The 19,288-nt window shown below is 38.3% G+C and overlaps 1 protein-coding gene across 1 annotated transcript in view; it reads right to left on the bottom strand.

The window, feature by feature from the left end:
- Positions 1–4,117: 4,117 nt before the first annotated feature.
- Positions 4,118–19,288, bottom strand: part of ERP44 (endoplasmic reticulum protein 44) — a 93,137-nt gene continuing 77,966 nt past the window's right edge. The window contains exons 11-12 of the mRNA XM_025888596.2: positions 6,312–6,414; positions 4,118–4,435 (exon numbers count right to left, since the gene is read on the bottom strand). Coding sequence (XP_025744381.1) covers positions 4,334–4,435; positions 6,312–6,414 — 205 coding nt within the window. The 3' untranslated portion in view covers positions 4,118–4,333. The remainder of the gene's footprint in view (positions 4,436–6,311; positions 6,415–19,288) is intronic.

Genomic DNA, 19,288 nt, shown 5'->3' with positions numbered 1-19,288 from the left:
AATGACAGCTTCAGGCACCTGGGTGGCTCAGTTGGTTAAGCGACTGCCTCCGGCTTGGGTCATGGTCCCGGAGTCCTGGGATCGAGTCCCACATCGGGCTCCCCCTTCTCTGTGGGCAGCCTGCTTCTCTGCCTCTGCCTGCCACTCCCCCTGCTTGTGTTTGCTGTCTCTATGTCAAATAAATAAATCTTAAAAAAAAAAAAATGACAGCCTCTATTAATAATTTTCCTGGAACAGAGTCCATTCTAGTTAATGGTGATATTTTCTTGTCCTTTGTTCATTTATTATGTAATTTGGCTTTTTTTTTTCCCATAAGAATTACTGATCTTACAGTGCTCTAGATTGCTGTGAATACAAAGGTAGAGGAGTTCCTGCATCTACGGCATTCACATGGTATGAGAAAGGGATACATGTACTTCCAACTGTGTATTAGACTGGGTCTTCTAAAATACATAAAGAGCTCTGGGACCACGGGGTGGTAACTGTCCTGGGCATTGAAGGACGGATAGAATTTATTAGGCCAGGCAGGGGAGGTGGAGAGGGGGAATTTTAGAAAAGCAGTTTGTAGGCTGCACTTTTCCTCTTCCTCTCCAAAACCTATTGTCTAAGGGCAGGCCAGCCCTCCCTCAAAGTGCTCTGCAAGGGGGAGCTTTGACGCCTCAACTAAAGGCCAGGTTTGAGCTATCAGCATATGGGTTCATACAGCTTCCCATTCTGATTCAAGTACAATTAAATAATCTAAAACATAAAAACTGGAGAAGCTTGTGACTGGTCATCTGGATTCAGAGTAAAATGTTCACATTATGATATTTATGACGAATTAGTAAAAAATCTAAAATAGAAATATTTTATAAATATAGTTTTATTACTTGGAAATACATACAAAAATTCAAACACAGCTAAAAAACAGTTGCCAAGCAGAGGTCCTATCCAACCTGTTTTAATGAACACATAAAACAGTTATAATCCACATAAAACAATTTAAGTCCTGAAACAACTTATTGTCTTCAGGGTCTTTAAATATTGGGCTTAAAAATTGATTACTGTTTTATTCTTATCACCTACTTAAATCTCCCCCCCCAAAAAAATTATTAACATTTCAGTTTGATTCATGAGATGTTTTATTTAGAAAAATGATTAAAGCCATTTAACTGTAGTTATTTGGAAAACTGGAATACTGTGTGTTCATTTCCAGTCTTCTGTCACCATGCATTCTTCATGATTTCCAATTGTTGCTAACAGAAAGCACTTGTAACTTCCAGCAGCTCTTTGGCGTACTCTGGTCCAAAGAGCCCTGAAATTATTTAAGGTGGCAAGATTGTTTTTACTTCTCATTTTTGCTTTTTTGTTTAATGTCATTTTATTTTAGCTCTGCTGGACTACATCTCGTCAGAGAAAAAACAAAAGAGTTATTCTACTTTTCTTAATTGTTAATCCATTACACTCCTTCATCTATTCTTTTCGCTCTGTTTTTCTATTTTTTTTTTAATGCCTTCTTGGCAAATTTAGCACTTTCTGCAAAGTTAAGCTCATTGAGCTTTAATAATTCAACACACTCACTCTCCTTTTTGGCCTTTATGATGCCAATTTTTCCTTCCTTTGTATGTGATCTTTGACAACTTCATCATGGAGCTCAATGAAATGCTTTAAATGCCGATCCTCTAGCTTCCTTTTCAGGTTCATTTAACTATTTAAAAAACATGTTTAGAATTTCATCTAGAGAAAGTTTTCATCCTTTTGTAGTCCCCCTTACTACTAAACCAATTTTTTAAAAACGCGAAAAGGTAGCAGGTTGACAGGCAGAAGGGACTGCTTCTAGTTTGGGTTTTGCAACTCAACTGTTGTTCAGTCTTGTATCCCCTCTCTTCACAGCTGAGGAGCCTGAGGCCCAAAGTAGACTAGATAAATGAGAAGACTTCCACCTATGACATTCTCCCATGCATGGTTCGGAGGGGAAGAAGTCTAATTGTGAGTTCTAGATTCCTGGATGTTCTCCGTAGTCCAACTGGTGACAAATCCCTGTGGAACCTACATCTTTTGTCATCTGATGTATCTGTTCCTCTCCATCTCTTAGTTCTGGCCATTCTCTCTCCTGTGCTGGACCCATTTCATCATATCTAGACCTGCTGCCACAATATCCTGTCTCAAACTTAAATATGAACATACTTCCTGGCTTGAAAATCTGTGAGTGGATCTCTACTGCCTGTAAGGTACAGAACAAACCTCTTAAGCTTGGCATTCAAGGCCTTGTACAATCAGCTCCCATTCTTTCTCTAACTTCCTTTCTCATTTTCTTAGCCACAGGCCGCCGCCTCCCCCTCCCCCTCCCCCCCAGCCATGCACTAGCCCTATGGCAAAAACTTAATTTCTCTAATGTATTTTGGTGTTTTGCACTTGAGTTTTTTTTTTCTTTTCCTTTTATAAAATTGGGCACCCAGTCCTGATGAGTGCTCAAGCCCTTGAGGGGTACAAAAATTACCTGACATCACTTTGCATCTCACTCATTCAATAAACATTTAAGTCCCAATATGCATAAAAGCTAAATCATGCAGCATCAAATCTATTTTAACAGCCACTCCATTACCTTCGATCACACTGAACATGTGTTCCTTGAGGCCTTTTTCATAATAACCACTCCCAAGTCAGCTCTCTGCAATCCAATATTTGAGTGTTATCTTTTGTTTATAATATTTTTAAAGCCAATTACAGGATTATAAATTTATTCCAGTTAATTGCATATGCTGCTCTTTGGTGTTGTGCGCTGCCCTGTTGAATGTTCATGAATTTTCATTCTAACTGCCTCAGATTTGGTCCATCCTCTGACCTGAAGACTACAACTTCGATTTCAGAGTTACTGATTAAAAACAATGAACTGAACAGAACTAAGACCCAACCTTGAGGAATTTCTGTCCTGCCTTTCTAAAAGTCTGGTAAGATATCCTAAACATGCCCCTTATCACCTTAACAACATTTATTATTCTGAATGAAATGGATAAGTCATGCATAACTAAAAATTCTAGGCTGATTTTTTTTAAATAACAATCATTAAATATGCATTATAAATATTCACTTTTATTTTAAAAGAATTGGAAGATGTTACATATATTACACACTACATATAATGGCACATGTCAGCCTTTTAAGCTTAAAAATAATCTTTCCCCAAACTGGGATTGACTTAGACTCCAAGTATAAAATGACTCTTGGCCTATAGCACCAACCCAGGCCCAGAGGAAAGCCAATTTCGAACCTGTCTGTCCTCTGGCATTGGGCTTCCTGATATGACACTGAGGGTCCTCTCCCTCTGGTTTTGTTCCCTGGCAGTATTGAGGCCTGGCACAGGGACCCATTTGACTATACACTGCAGGCCTAGGAAATCAGAGAATCTAGAGGGGATGGCAGGGTCCTCTAACAATTTTACAATGGAAAAAAATTAAAAATATTATGTGCCTTGTCTTTGTTTTTGATCTATACCACTATAACAAGACTCTACAAGATAGAAGATAAGAATTATTGAAATACAATTTCTCTGCTGGTTTTTGTCTTTGGAAATTAACGTGTCATGATAGGAGGAGACTTAAAAGTCATCTGGTTCAATACTGGTAACCTGCTCTACTAGTATCTCAGATTTAGGTATAATTCAAAGTTTTAAATGCCATCCATATGCCATTTTGTTAGACAAAAACAAAGAAATTTAATAACACTTTTCATTTTCTTTTTCTTAATTCATAAGGACAATTTCTGCCAAATGTTCTGGCTTATGGCTCTCCTCCTCTTCATAGTATGTTTAAGTTACATATTAAGAATCCAAAAAATACCACTATGGAATTTTCATAAGCAATATCCGACCAATCAGTAAAACACAGTACACAGTGTGAAAATTTTAATTTATTCCCCTCCCAAGTATCCAGAATATATACCCTCTTAGCTTTGAGAAATGTGACAATGAAAATACCAACAGAATTGATCGTATATAAAGAAAAGCACATACTACACAGGAGACATCCCTAAGTCCTCCCTAACCTAGCAGTGCAAGTTAATGGTATGTTTCTGGTACTGTCACCTTTCACTTGATTTATAAAAATTTTACAGGACAGATGTAAAGATAGGCCTCTGATTTTTATTTTTATCCCTAACAGATTTTTAAAAAGAGGCTATATTAAATGACAATGCATTTTGAGTCAGGGGGAGAAAAAAAAATTAAAAACCCAAAACTTCTTTCAGTTTATTCAAAATAAAAATACACATAGAATTATGAAAATATAGGTTTACTATTTCCACCACGTAAGTTGATGCTGCTGTTTGAAAGGCTTGCAAATTGTTTTTCAAGTTTTTAAAGCTCATCTCGATCCCTCAATAAAGTATACCTATATTCGCTGGGTGCTAATTTCTGGAAGGAGCTCTCAGGTGGACTGCTTGCTACGTCTTGGACTTGCTGCAAGAGAAAGAATAAAACATAACCAATATATTTTATGGAGCTATACTGTTTTAATAAAAGTATCAGATGAATGGTAGTTGTTTCGTAATTATTTGCTTAATAAAGATAGCTACCGCGTGCCAAAGGCCAGAGTTAAGTTTGAAATCTTGCTTTCCCCATTCAAATGCCCTTACTAGTAATACTCTCTAGGGCAAGGCTGCCATAGAGCCCTTACCTCTGGACCTGTCGACAGTTCCTGAGGTGTAGTGGAAGGAAACAAAATACCTAAGTGCTTTCTAGGTTATTTTGTAGAGGCAGCACAACCATGACTAAGTTGGCCCAAATCCTTCCTTCTTAAAAATGACTACAAAGAGTACTAAAGGCACCTACTCTGTAGATAGAGCTTTCATTTAGCAATTACCTGGATACCAGAATTTAGTTGACATAGGAAAATAAACACTTCCATACTGTAAGAAACTCATTTCTGTAGTATTTCACTTGTGCACCAACAATGGACAAAAATACACAAACTATAAGAGTGACAAAGAAAAGGCGGTGTGCAGTCTTTCCTTTATCTCCACATGATGAGCTCCTCAAGAACAACCATGCTGTCACTGTTTTAATGTCCCCTGTAGTTAACATAAGCACAAAGTGCCTGTGTTACATACCCTGGATACTGGCTCATTCCCATTTTTAATGGGAAAGCAACATCTGCAAATTTCCCATTTTATTTTGTCATGTTCCCCTTCCCTAATATATTTTTTATTTGTATTTTTACTGAGATATAGGTTTGGTTTAGGCCATAATTCTATTACTATAAAATATAAGAAGTTCACTGTCTAATGAAGAAGTTGAAATAAATCAGGATAATACAATAATGGTAACTAACATTTTTTCCTAATCTGATAAAATATTAAGCAGTCCTACTTTCCTGAGGGAAATCATCGCCTTTGGGTTATTGCCAACAAACTGTTTGCTTCTATAGTTGCTTAATTATCAAAGAAAAATCTGACCTCACACTTCAAGGAAAAAGCATGTCATTGGATTCCTAAAGGGAACTCCTGACACTGAACTTAATCTTCAGGAAAAATTGAACTAGATTTTATTTTTCTATGTGGAGGTTCCTTGGGCAAAACAGTTAAGTTCTGGGCATATGAAATAAGAGTTTTGTTATGTATCATCTTCCCTCTCAGTATAATGGTAACAGACAGAATATAAATCAATAATGCATCAACATGCAATTTTTAGAGGAACACTTTACTGCTTTAACACTTCCTGCTTTAACAAAGCAGGAACATAGAAATATATTTGTAATAGAAGTTAAAAGGTAGAAAAGTCAAATTCTCAGGCTAAAAGTTACATAAAAAGCAAATACAAAATTTTCATAAATAGTTGTGAAACATTCTAAATCTCAAATGAAAAGCTGCATTAAACCTTAAGTTTTGAACATTATAAATACTGTATTGGTGAAGGATGCAAGAATACCAAATGATTATTTTCTTTGTAGTGTGGTCAATCTCCTGGCCACAGAGGAAGACTTGACCAGTTAATGGAATCCACGGACTTCTTCACTGATCTACCTACCTAATTCTTACCTCCCCCTTCTGTATTTGAAGTCAACAGTATTTAATCTTTTACCCATATTCCACAGGACATAACACCACTTCAGTTTATGTGACCAAGAAACTATACTGTATCATTCTTGAAACTTTTCTGAAGTTCTTTACTTTAAAAATTAATTTTAAAAGGAACATAATTTATTATTTAGAGTCTATTCAGAATTTCATTATAAAGATCTTTCAGAGCAGAAACTCAAGCCTATACAAGAGCTTTAGATCCTCTTCAAGTCTAACTGAAAAAGAAAAGAGTTCCCACTGAAAAACAAGAATCCCACCTGTCCTGGGGCTATATCGGTTGGGTCAGGACCATGATGGAATTCTCTGTGCAGTTTTCCAGAATGTAAGTCAAATACGAACTGCTTGAGTTTTCCAGGAATTCTAGAACAAAGTAAGATAAAAAATTTAGCTTAAACTGTTAAAATGAACTTAACTCTATTTTACCAACTTCACACATTAAAAATTTTTCTTTAAATTTTACCTACAATCTTACGAAATTTTTATACAGGTATAATCATGAAATGTAGATGCTCAGTTTTGTGTTCTAATTCTCACACTTGTTTCATAGAAATGTTTCTATGCTTATTTTAACAGATGCATTAGAGTCCATCAAGATGTTGTCTTAAAACTTAACCATCCCTTATTGTTGGGCATTTATATATTTTCCTTAATACATGTAACTAAAAAAAAAAACTCATGTTCTGCAAAATCACACTAAAATTAACAGGATTCAAGGGAAAAACAGCATTAGGGGCTAACCACTTAAAACTATGTAGCTTTGTAACCAGAGTACTACGAAGAGCCTCGAACAAAAATACTAACGTTGTTCAGCCTCTTCCACTGTGTCGGCCAGGTGATCCTCTGTAGCCTTAACCTAGAGCCTGTAAGTCCTTTTTTGAGATACGAACTGAGATCCTTGAGGGCATTCACTGCCAGTAGGACCAATTTTACCAAAATAATTTAAAGCAGGCTGTAGCTTTTTCATGTTTTGTTTTGTTTTTTTCCCCTTAAGCGTAAGGGAAAAATCTCAACTTCAGCCACATGGGCAGCTCACTGAGTAAGTATTAAGCACCACTTAATACTGTGAAAAGCAAAGCACTTCTCAAGGCCATGAAACTGACACTCCCCCACTTTTTGGGTTGGGGGAGGTCTTCATACACCACTAAACCATTCTCTCTCAGAGAGAGCACGTGCCTGTGAGTAGAGGGTGGGGCAGAGGGAGAGCAGCAGACTCACTGCTGAGCGCAGAGCCCAGTCGTGTGGCTTCATCTCAGAACCCCGAGATCATGACCCCAGCCGAAAATAAGAGTTGGTCCCTTAACCGACTGAGCCATCCAGGTGCCCCTAAAGCATTCTCTTTAATGGTGAAAAAACTTCTTTGATGGCTTCAAAACATTTTGAGGGAAAGAATATGAACCAACACAACTCACTCACTTTAACATCATTTCCCTAATTACCACTCAATGAGCAAATTTGCACTACAGACACATGCACCGTAGCAAAACAGACTATTACAAGGCTAAGCAGATTGACGTATCAGCCTTTTTTTCTTTATTGCCTTGAGTTGTATCCAATAAAGTAGTAATACAGATTTCCACAACTTACAAGGGGGATACAGCCCCATAAACCTACCCTACATTGAAAAATCCTAAGGAGAATACATTTAATACACCCAGCCTACCTTAAATGTGTTCAGAACACTTACAATACCCTACTGGAGCAAAATCCTCTGACACAAATCCTATTTTATAACAAAGTACTTAATATGTAACACTGAATTCTGTACTGCAAGTGAGAAACAATGGTTGCATGGGTATAAGTGTGTCCGTTGTTGATGCCTGTGATCTCGGGGTTTACTGGGAGCTGTGGCTCACTGCTGATAGCCAGCATCACAAGGGAGTATCTTAGTGCACATCACTAGCCTGGGAAAAGATCAAAATTCAAAGTATAGTTTCTACTAAATGTGTACTGCTTTTGTACCACCGTAAAGCAAAAAATTGTAAGCCGACATCCAAAACTAATGATGTAATGTATGGTGATTAACATAACAATAAAAAAATTTTTAAAAAATTGTAAGCCAAACCATCATAAGCTGAGGAGTCTGTTGAGTAAATAAGAACTTTGAGTGTGGGTAAGTTATACTGACAAAACAGTCGATTTTTGCTATTTGTCTACCTGTTCTTTGAAAGCTTGCCAACATATTTATTAAAATTTGTTTTACTACTTTAATAAAAGACACCTGCATTTTAATTTCCATTTCTTCAGAAATTAAGCAATTTTTCCACCATTTTAATTTATATTTCTGCTCATAAGAACTGTCTGTCTTCTACTGAAACCTTGGCATTTTGAAAATTCATTATATATTTTAAACCTTTCTTCATATGTCTTACAAGAATTAAAATGCAGGTCCATAAACACTTTAATTCAATAGAATTGCCTTTTTAAATCATCATTTTTGGGAGCAAAGAATAGCTAGCCTGTGTTATAACTGCTAGTTTCTTTTTATCCTTTCCTGAGGTCCTGCAAGTGCTGCTGCTTCCCTTCAATAACTCCCACCGAGATGTACCAAGCAATAACTTCATTGTACACCCATTTTGGCTCCCCACTAGCTCCAATGCAACAGAGACCAGCAGGTGTCAAATGCACAGTTTACAAATACAAATGACTGTCAGGTAGCTCTATTGACGGAAATGCTTCTGAAAGGTTCTGTGGGGCTGAAGAAATTGCACATGCACTAAAGATAAACACTGAGAGATCAATTTAAATTTAATATGACATCATCTGCTGTCACCCACAGCAAACTGCTACAATATATCCATTCAAATCAAAGAATCACAAATGGTCTCTAATGTTTAAGATAAAGCCCCTGTTAAGTTTGTTATTTTATAAAGTCCAAAGCCAACAGCAACCAATACAGTGTGACTTGCTTTTTCTAGTCAAAAAATAATTTATAATTAAATGTTAAATGTAACAAATTCATAGAGAACACTCAAAACAGATTTCTTCCTAACTTGATTCTTTCTCATTGTCAGCAGATGAGAAAGAACTGTGAGCAAAAGGCAAAGGAAGATACAATGAATCTGAATTGATGTGGTAGAAAAACATTACAAAAGAGCTCTTATCTAGCTTGTGGCCAGAAACTAGCCATCATTAACAATCAGTGAATCACAGTGTACTATCAAGAAAACAGACAATGTGGTTATGTGCTAAAAAGGAAAATAAATGGATCCTTGCCATAATAAATTCAATTATATTTTTATACTTTGGGGTACAGTTTTTCTAATTAGAACACCTAGGTGTTTCTTTCCCACCTTTCAGACACTTTTCTGTTTTCAATTTTGATTTTTAGGTGATGCAAAATTTAGGGACTGTGAAATGTGCAAATGTTAAGTGTCATTAAATGAGCTCTGACATATGTATATTACAGTAAGAAGCATTTTTATTTTTTAAAATTGACATACAGTGGAATTCACTCTTCTAGGCTTATAGTTCTGAGTTTTAACATATGCACAGCATCTAGTAACTATCTCCACAAATAGGATACATAACAATTCCAACACCCTTTTTTTTGGTCAGACCCTCCACTTTCCCCTAACTCTTGCCAACCACTGATCTGTTCTCTGTTCCTATAATTTGCCTTTTCCAAAATGTCTTGTACTTGGAATCACACAGCATGTAACCATGAGACTGGCTTCTTTTATTTAGCATACTGCTTTTGAGATTTATCGATTCTGTTGCATGTATAACTTTGTTCCTTTATTTATTGAATAGAATTCCACTGAGTGGATATACCACAATTAGTTTCTCCTTTTACCCACTGAAGAGTATTTGGGTTCTTTCAAGATTTTGGTGATTCTGAACAATGCTACTACAAACATCTGTACACAGGTTTTTGTGTCTAGGAAAAATACCGGCTTATAATATGGAAGGTATCTGTTTAACTTTTTAAAAAAAACCTACCAAGTTGTTTAAAGTGGCTGTATCATTTTGCAACCCCACCAGCATCGTATAAGGGTTCAGCTGTTCCATATTCTCAACTGGGATATAATAAGTCCTTAAATTTAGCCATTCTAAAAAATGTATAATGGGATCTCACTGTGGTTTTTGTTTTTTAAGATTTTATTTATTTATTTGACAGAGACACAGCGAGAGAGGGAACACAGGGGGAGTGGGAGAGGGAGAAGCAGGCTTCCCACTGAGCAGGGAGCCCAATGTGGGGCTGGATCCCCAGATCCTGGGATCATGACCTGAGCCGAAGGCAGTCACTTAACAACTGAGCCACCCAGGCACCCCTCATTGTTTTAATTTGCATTTCTCTAATATCTAATGATGTTGAGCACCTCTTCATGTACTTACTTGCCATTTGTATATCTTCTTTGGATTCTAACAGTATCTTTTATGGAACAAAAGTTTCTAATTTGTTGAGAGCCAATTACCAATTTTTTCTTCTATGGACAGTGCTTTGGGTGTACTGAGAGCTCAGGTCAGAAAGAGTTTCTACATTTACTCCTACGAGTTTTACGGTTTTACCTTTTACATTTAGGTCTACAATTCTGAGTTATTTTTTTATAGGAGTTTCTTTTATGGAGATGTTTAGGTGCTACAGCACCATTTATTGAAGAGATTATCCCCTTCCATTGAATTGTCTTTGTATCTTTAAAAAAAAAAAATCATTATTTGTATACCTATTTCTAGACTCTCTGTTCTGTTCCACAGCAATACATACCTATTTTTTTCACAAATACTATGCTGTTGTAAATATTTCAGCTGTACAGTAGGTCTTAAAACCAGGTATTATGAATCCTTGTTTCTTTTTCAGTTGTTTAGTTTCAATTATTCTAGTTTTACCTTTCCATATAAATTTTAGAATCAGCTATAGCTACAAAAAAATCCACTTAGATTTTGTTTGAAATTGCATTAAATCTATAGATAAACTCGAGGAACACTGACATCCAAACAGTGCTGAATCTTCCAACCCAGGAACACAGTATGTTTCTCCATTAATTTTGGTCATCTTTGATTTCTTTCATTGGCGTTTTGTAATCATCATTGCTAGGGGTATACGTAGTTCTTTTTTCTTTCTTTTGGAGCCTATTATGAATGATAGTTTAAACATTTTTGGGTTTCCAAATGTTCACTGTTAATAGAAATAAAAGTGATTTTTAAAAAGGTGACCTTGTGGGGCGCCTGGGTGGCTCGGTTGGGCAACTGCCTTCAGCTCAGGTCATGATCCCAGGGTCCTGGGATCGAGACCCGCATCGGGCACCCTTCTCGGCGGGAAGCCTACTTCTCCCTCTCCCTCTACCTGTCGCTCCCCCTGCTTGTGCACTCTCTCTCTCTCTGTCAAATAAATAAATAAATAAATCTTAAAAAAAAAAAAACACTAAAAAAAAAGTGACCTTGTATCCTGCTGAACTCATTAGTTCTAGGAGCTTTCTTGTAAATTTACTGGGAACTTCTACTACATACACAATCATGTTATCTACAAAGAGTTTCTTTCTAGTCAGAACACTTGTTTATCTATTTGTTTGTTTTTTGTCCTACGGTACTTACTAGGACTTCCAGAATCATACTAAATATAACTGGTGAGAGTGGACATCTTTTTTTTCTTTTTAAATTCAATTAATTAACATATAGTGTATTATTAGCTTCAGAGGTAGAGTTCAGTGATGCATTAGTTGCATGTAACATCCATTGCTCATCACATCCTGTGCCCTCCTTAATGCCCATCACCCAGTTACCCCATTCCCCCCCATCTCCCCTCCAGCAACCCTCAGTTTGTCTCCCAGAGTAAACATCTTTATCAAAAATAATAAAATATCTAGGAATAAATTTAGCCAAGGAGGTGAAAGAGTTGTATATTGAAAACTGTAAAATACTAATGGAAGAAGACACAAATAAATGGAAAGACAGATCCTGAGTTCATGGATTGGAAGAATATTGTTAAAATGTCCATACTACTTAAAACAATCTATAAATTCAGTGCAATCCCTATCAAAATTCCAATGGCATTTTTCATAAATAGAAAAAATTCTGAAATTCATATGGAACCACAAAAGACCCTAACTATAGCCAAAGCAAGAGCAGTCTCAAGAAAAAAGATGAAGGCATCACACTGTGTGATTTCAAAATATACCACAAAGTTATAGTAATCAAAACAGCATAGTACTGGTATAAAAAGACATCAACCAATGGATCATAACAGACAGCCCAGAAATAAATCCACACATTAACAGTCAACTGATCTTTGACAAAGGTGCCAAGAATAAACAAGGTGGAAAGAATGGTATTTTATTTTATTGAGAGAGCATGAGCGGGGGCGGAGGCAGAGGGAAAGACATTTTTTTTTTAAATATTTATTTGAGAGAGCAGGGGGAGGGAGAGGGATAAGTAGACTCCCTCCTGACCGCAGAGCCTGATGCAAGGCTAATCCCATGACCCTGAGATCATGACCTGAGCCAAAACCAAGAGTCACCCACTTGATTGAGCCACCCACGTGCCCCTAGACAGAGAATCGACATATTGTAACACTATAAGAAAACACAGGGGAAAAGCTTCTTGATACTGGTCTGGGCAATAATTTTTTTGGAAATGACCCCAAAAGCACAGGCAACAAAATCAAAGACCAACACATGTCATTGCATTAAGCTAAAAAGCTGCATGGTAAAGAGAACAACAGAGTGAAGAGGCAACCTACAAACTGGGAGAAACTATTTGCAAACCATCTATCAGATAAGGGATTAATATCCAAAAAATAAAAGGAACTAAAACAACTCAAGAGCAAGAAAACAACCTGATTTTAAAATGGGCAAAGGACCTGAAAAGACATTTAAAAAAAAAGACATTTCTCAAAAGAAAACATACAGCCAACAGGTACATGGTACTGTTGTGCTCAATATCACTAATCATCAGAGAAATGGAAATCAAAACCTGAATGAGCTATCACCTCACACCTGTTAGAATGGCTTTTATCAAAAAGACAAAAGGTAAGTGTTGGCCAGGATATGGATAAGAGGGAACCCTTGTACACTGTTCGTAGGAACGTAAACTGGTACACCCACTACAGAGGTAGGGAGGTTACTCAAAAAATTAAAAATAGAACTACCATATGACCCAACAATCCCACTTTTGGAAATATACCCAAAGGAGATCAAAGCATTGCCTTGAAGAGTTACCTTCACTCCCGTGTTCACTGCAGCATTACTCTTAATAGCCAAGATAGAGAAACAACCCAAGTATCCATCTATCGATGAATAGATAAGGAAAACACGGTGTACACGCACGGGAATATTGTTCAGTCTTAATAAGGAAATCCTGTCATTTACAACAACGTGGATGAACCTGGAGGACGTTATACTAAGCCAGACACACAAAGACAAACACTGCATGATCTCATATAGGTGGAATCTAAAAGAGCAGAACTTCCGAGGGACTGGAGCGGGAGGGAGCGGGAGGGAGCGGGAGGGAATGGGAAAATGTTGGTCAAAGGGTACAGTTAGAATACCAGCTACAGGAAGAGTACGTCCTAGAAATCTAATGTACAGCGTGGTGACTACAGTTATTAATATTGTATTATATACCTGAAATTTGCTAAGAGAGTAAGTAGATTTTAATTGTTCTCACCACAAAAAGTGAGGTAATGGATACGTTAATTTGCTTGACTGTGGTAATTATTTCAGTGTATACATATATCAAAATATCATGTTATACGCCTTAAATATAAGCAGTTTTGTCAACTCAATAAAGCTGAAAAAAGAAGGGGGAAGACAACCTGGGGTAGAGAAGGAACCAATCTATGTGGCTGGAGCCAGAAGTCTACAGAATGTGAGCTAAGAGATATAAAACCCACAGATGATTAGAGGTGAAAGTCCTACCAAGTTCCGGCTACATCCTGTCATGGTAAATCAGAACCCCATCCATGCAGAAGTTATGGCAGGGCAGAGGAAGAAGCTGGTATCCGGAGAGAAGGATGGAGCAGATGGGAAGTGAGGAGCCCAGAGAAGAGCTTTGGGGCCCCAGAGGAAGGGAAGGGAGTAGCTGCCCCAGCACTTTCCAGCAGTGTGGGCTGTCTGTGCCTCCTGCCAACTCAGCTCCTGGTCAGGTTCCTGTAGTTTCCAGCACAAACCCCTCACTTTTGAGTTCCTTGGAGTGAGTTTCCTTACAACTGCATGCCCTCCGACAGCAATAGAAATATCCAACAGAACTTTCAGTGAAGATAGAAAATGTTGTATACCTGTGATGTCAAATAAGGAGCCACTACCCACATGAGGCCACTGAGCACTTAGAGCACCTGGGACACTGACTTTTAAATCCTACATCATTTTAATTAAACTTCAGGATTCATACAGGGCTGGTAGCTACCATACTGGACAGCACAGCTCTATGATTATTACCACAAGGGGTCAAAGACAAGAAGCACAATCAGTAAAAAACAATGAAAGAGCCAGGACGCCTGGGTGGCTCAGTCGTTAAGCGTCTGCCTTCGGCTCAGGTCATGGTCCCAGGGTCCTGGGATGGAGCCCTACGTTGGGCTCCCTGCTCTGCGGGAAGCCTGCTTCTCCCTCTCCCACTCCCCCTGCTTGTGTTCCTCCTCTTGCTGTATCTCTCTCTGTCAAATAAAATCTTGAAAAAAAATAAACAATGAAAGAGCCAATAAAAGGAAAACCATGATGGTGTGTCCTAGAACTCAAGGAGAGGGTGCTAAACAGCACCAAAAATGACAAGAATGATAAGGAGGATGAGTCTGGTAAAGTCCCATCAGTAGCAGTGTGTTAATTTGTTCACAGGAAAACCTGGATTCAAACAACGGGTTAAATCATGAAACCCATACAAAGGCAAACTAGCCATTAAAAGTAAAAGAAAAAGTTTCAATTATGGGAAGATGTTTATAATGTGTGGATAAATTAAAAAGACAATTCATAAAATAGCATAGCCCTGATTACATTTATAACACACTCATGTGTCTAGATCTCTGGTTTGTGGATTTATGAGTGATTTTTAATTTATTCTTTGGCATTTTGTTAACTTTCAGAATTATCCACAAAGAACATAAATTGTTTATACTCAGAAATAAAGGAACAAATGATAAGGTTAATGCACACATACACAAAAACAGTAAACATCTTTGCCTAATTCCTGATCTTAAGGGGAAAGTATTCAGTCTTTCACTATTAAATATGATATTAGCTGCAGGTTCTTTATAAATGTCCTTTATCAGACTGAGGAAGTTTCCATATACTACTAGTTTATTAAGCATTTTTGTCATGAATGGATGTTTAATTTTGTCAAATGCTTCAGCATGTGTTAATGTGATCAGTTTTTTTGTTATTCATTAATATGCTGAATTACACTGACTGGTTTCTGAATGTTGGACTAGCCTTGCACACTTGGGATAAAGCCCACTTGGTTGTACATTGTTCTTTTTTATATAGCTGGATACGATTTCCTAGTATTGCTCACTCTACTTTTTAACTCAACTTATACAATGTAGTACAAACTCATTTAATGGATTGTAGTAGTAAGAAAACAGTATTTTGCCATTTAAGTTACTTAACCTCTTTCAGCATCAGCTTTCTGATTTGTACAATTAAAACAACTTAATTGTACTGTTTTTATAGTCTAAAGACTTAGATTTGAATCTGATTATTTCCTGTAACAGGCAATATAGCCTTATCATAGTACTGACCATGTTATCAGCCACCGTTCTAAGAGCTATTAGATATACACAGTCATTTAAGGCCCACAACAGCCCAATGAAGTAGATATTGTTAGCATTCCCATTTTATAGATGAGGAAACTGAGGCACAGAGGTGGTTAAGAAATCGCGCAGAACGATAGAACTAGTAGGTAATAGGGATCAAAATCTAAGCAGTCTGGGTCTAGAGTCTAAGCACCTAACTGCTAGCTCTTTTGCCTCTTGGGTGACTTGGCTTTAGTAAAGTCACTACTAAGAGCTTAAGTTCTTCAAAGTGGAAATAATACCTGTTTTATATGCTTCTTACAGAAACAGAACATACACAAAGTATAATGTGAAGCTGGTACAGTGCCTGCCTCTGTCAGAGTTTCATGTTTATTTTGCTGGCAGGATCAAATAAGGTAAACTGTAGTGTAATCACTTGTAAAGTATAAAGTACTTCTAAGAAGATAAGGTCAGTTGTACGGTGAGTACATTACATGAGAGTAAAAATGGTGTTTAGGGACTCAGCCCACTGTATGTACTGCCCAGTGGCTGACAGGAGGAGCACATTCAGAAAAATCACAACTCCGGAAGGTGAACAGGAAAGGAAGGGAAGGGAAGGGAAAAGGGCGAATGGCCAGTTGATAAATACTAGGATATATTCCAGATGTGCAGATATTTATCCCAAGTAGTCAAACTCTTAAACATACAATAAGCAGATCAAACTAAGAGCAAATTGCTCAAAACGTTTATTGAATATCTAATGCGGTCACAAAGCAGCTGGTATAGAAAAAGATAAAAAAGCTAAAGAAATAAAATTTGCCTTTTTTAAGAAGCTTTCTCAGTACCTATTTTTTCCACTTAAAGCCTCGGGTGGGGGGGAGAGGACCCCTAGATCATGAAGAACAAAATGAAATTCTCAGAGTTAAAAGAGACCTAGTTTAAAAATCTTCTACCTATCTCTCCCAAGTTCTTTATCATTACGCCCAATTCCTGGTTTGCTCCCTCCAAGTTCAAGGAGGCAGGCTAATTTGTCATAGCAGATGACCAAACTGCTGAATTAGTGAGACAGCTACCCTCCAGTTTCAGTTTTGTCCTGCCCCTCTCATCTCCCCACTGCAGCCACCCCTCACCCTGCCAAAATGCAGCCAATCAGCTGCAGCCAAGTCTCCCAGACCGAGTAGTTTAAGGAATTATGATAATTTTCGGTGATTCAGTGATCTGGGACAAATGACCTCGATCCCAGAGCTGGGGGACTCGGCATTACAGTAGCCTGCTCCATTTTCCCAGGCATGATCTGAAGGCTGTTCTGCCCTTTCCCGTCTCTGGGGCTCCAGCAGCAGTAGGTATGGACACTTTAGCAAAGGTACACACGGTCCGGTATTTGCTGGTCACAATTGTTTGGAAGGTGAGATTCTCCTGAAAGTCCTTCAACAGCCTTCTGCCATACCCCACCATCTACTTTCTCCTCCTGGGACTGTAGACCATTTACTAGACCTGCCCTTAGGTGCTCCTAGGTTCCTAAATTATCCCCCATTCTTTTCCTCTACATGTAAAATCTATTCCTTCACATTTGGCAAGAAATCAATCTGGTCAATCTATAGGAAAAAAAAACACAAAGATTCACAGATCTGTGATTTAGTTTCAGGTACAAGTACTCTCTCTTCAAACATCTTTGACATTCACACTTACACTGCTTTTTGTATGTACTAAAAATGTAACTGCTTTGATGTGATGTGTTAGGAGCTTGGGACTTTGGGTTCAATATGCTCGGACATGAATCCCAGGCCTCCTGCTAGTTAGTTGTGTGGCCTTGCTGGTTGTTACCTCCCTAAGGCTCAGTTTCTCCGAAATAAGGGAGAGGTCATAGAACACTGGTAGCATGCCCCCCGCCCCCAACCCCATGCCAGCTCTGGCGTGGGAGGAGATTGCATACCATAAATCTGCTTTCTTGCTCCTTACCACAACCACACTTCCTCCAATTGACCCCAGAAATGCTGAGTTAATAAAAGTAATAGTAATTACAGTAATTTATGGAAACTGCTTATCATTTAAGCCTTAATTACCATGCAGCACAATAACAATTATGCAAGCCAATAAATGTGTCAGATTCACTTTGCTACATATTTTATTTGATTTTTAACACCAACATCTATTCACATAGGCTCAGTTTGTAGCTCACACAGCATGTGCCTCCTTACAATTAAAAAAATATTAGAGTGAACAGTGCCTAGGAGGGAAAATCAGGCACCTAAGGGAGAAATTGAAGAAGTAATTTGTTTCAAAGAGCTTCAAGTATAGTCAATTCTCTTATCTCCCTCCCTACTCACAGGACTAAACACTTGCAGGATAGAAGAGGACTATTTCCCATTTCCAGATTTCTTTGGAGAATCTTAATGGCACAGTTTCTTTTTACAGCAGGGCAGAAGTAGAATGCTGCCAGCTGATAGTTTAGTTTTTCTTAGGCAGGTGCCCACCTCTTGGTCCAGTAAACTATACCTGGAGAATAGGGCAGCTGGGTCATATGATAAAGAATACACCTACTTGTGTTAGTTGGGTTCTCTGACCAACAGACATCAAGACAGGATTGGAAGTGCCAAAGTAGCACTTAAATCTGACTTCAAAACTAGAGAAGAAAATTTAAGACAGCCCAGATGGAAATCCTCACAGATGACCCTTGATGTGTTCCTAGGAACAGAAGCCGAAGTTGGGCATAATCTGGATGCTGACCGATAGTCAAGTCAGTATCCTGCTGACTTCCACTAATATGAGACTTTGTAATTGGGACTGTAAGTCTGCAGTGAAAGCAAAGAGGTAAAGAACCAGAGATTTATCCACTGTGAAAGGTAGGGAAATGTGCTGCTAACAGCTTCATATAAATAACCGATGCATAAGGTAGGACTTTTAATGCCAACCAGTCTCTCTGCCTGGAAGCACTTACAGCAAGCCCAGACACTAGAACTACCCTCTCTTAAAAAGCTCATTCTTTCAACTCGAGCTTGTACAGCTTCAGGAAGCAAGCCTAAGCAATGACAGGAAGACGACACCCAACCAGGTAAGACATTTCCATCCAGCCCAACAGTCCATGCGCACGTGCTTGCTAAGGAGACTGTGGGAGTTCCACCGGGATGCTAGGGAGATCTGGACCTTTCAGGTGGATTTCTGGGTACAACTACTCTTCCTGGTAAAATCCAGCACAGTCCTGCCTCTCAATATCCCCTTACCTCGTCACTCTCAGTAAATGATCTTGCTTCCCTAGCCACAGTTAAAAACAAGAACTGGACAGGTACATCTGCGGTCTTCTGCTGCTATGACTAACACCGGACTCCCCAAGCACCTGCAAAGGAATGCACCCTTCCTTTCCTCTCTTTCTCATGGGCAAGGAAGAAGGTTCTTTCCTTTGCTTCTCATTCCCTCTGTGCTCCTTGGGGCTCTGCTTGATCAATTAGCCCCTCTTTTCCTATCTTTTCCATAACTCTTCAATCCATTTGATTCTTTCCCACAAGTATTTAATCATGGTTAGTTTCTTGTACCCTGGCCGGGGGGGGGGGGGGGGGGGGGGGGGGGGGGGGGGGGGGG

Source organism: Callorhinus ursinus, unplaced genomic scaffold (assembly GCF_003265705.2).
Source record: "Callorhinus ursinus isolate GAN/ISIS: 27379988/994484 unplaced genomic scaffold, GSC_fseal_2.0 scaffold24, whole genome shotgun sequence".
In the NCBI taxonomy this organism is placed as follows: Eukaryota; Metazoa; Chordata; class Mammalia; order Carnivora; family Otariidae; genus Callorhinus; species Callorhinus ursinus.
This window is presented reverse-complemented; position numbering and strand designations above follow the sequence as displayed.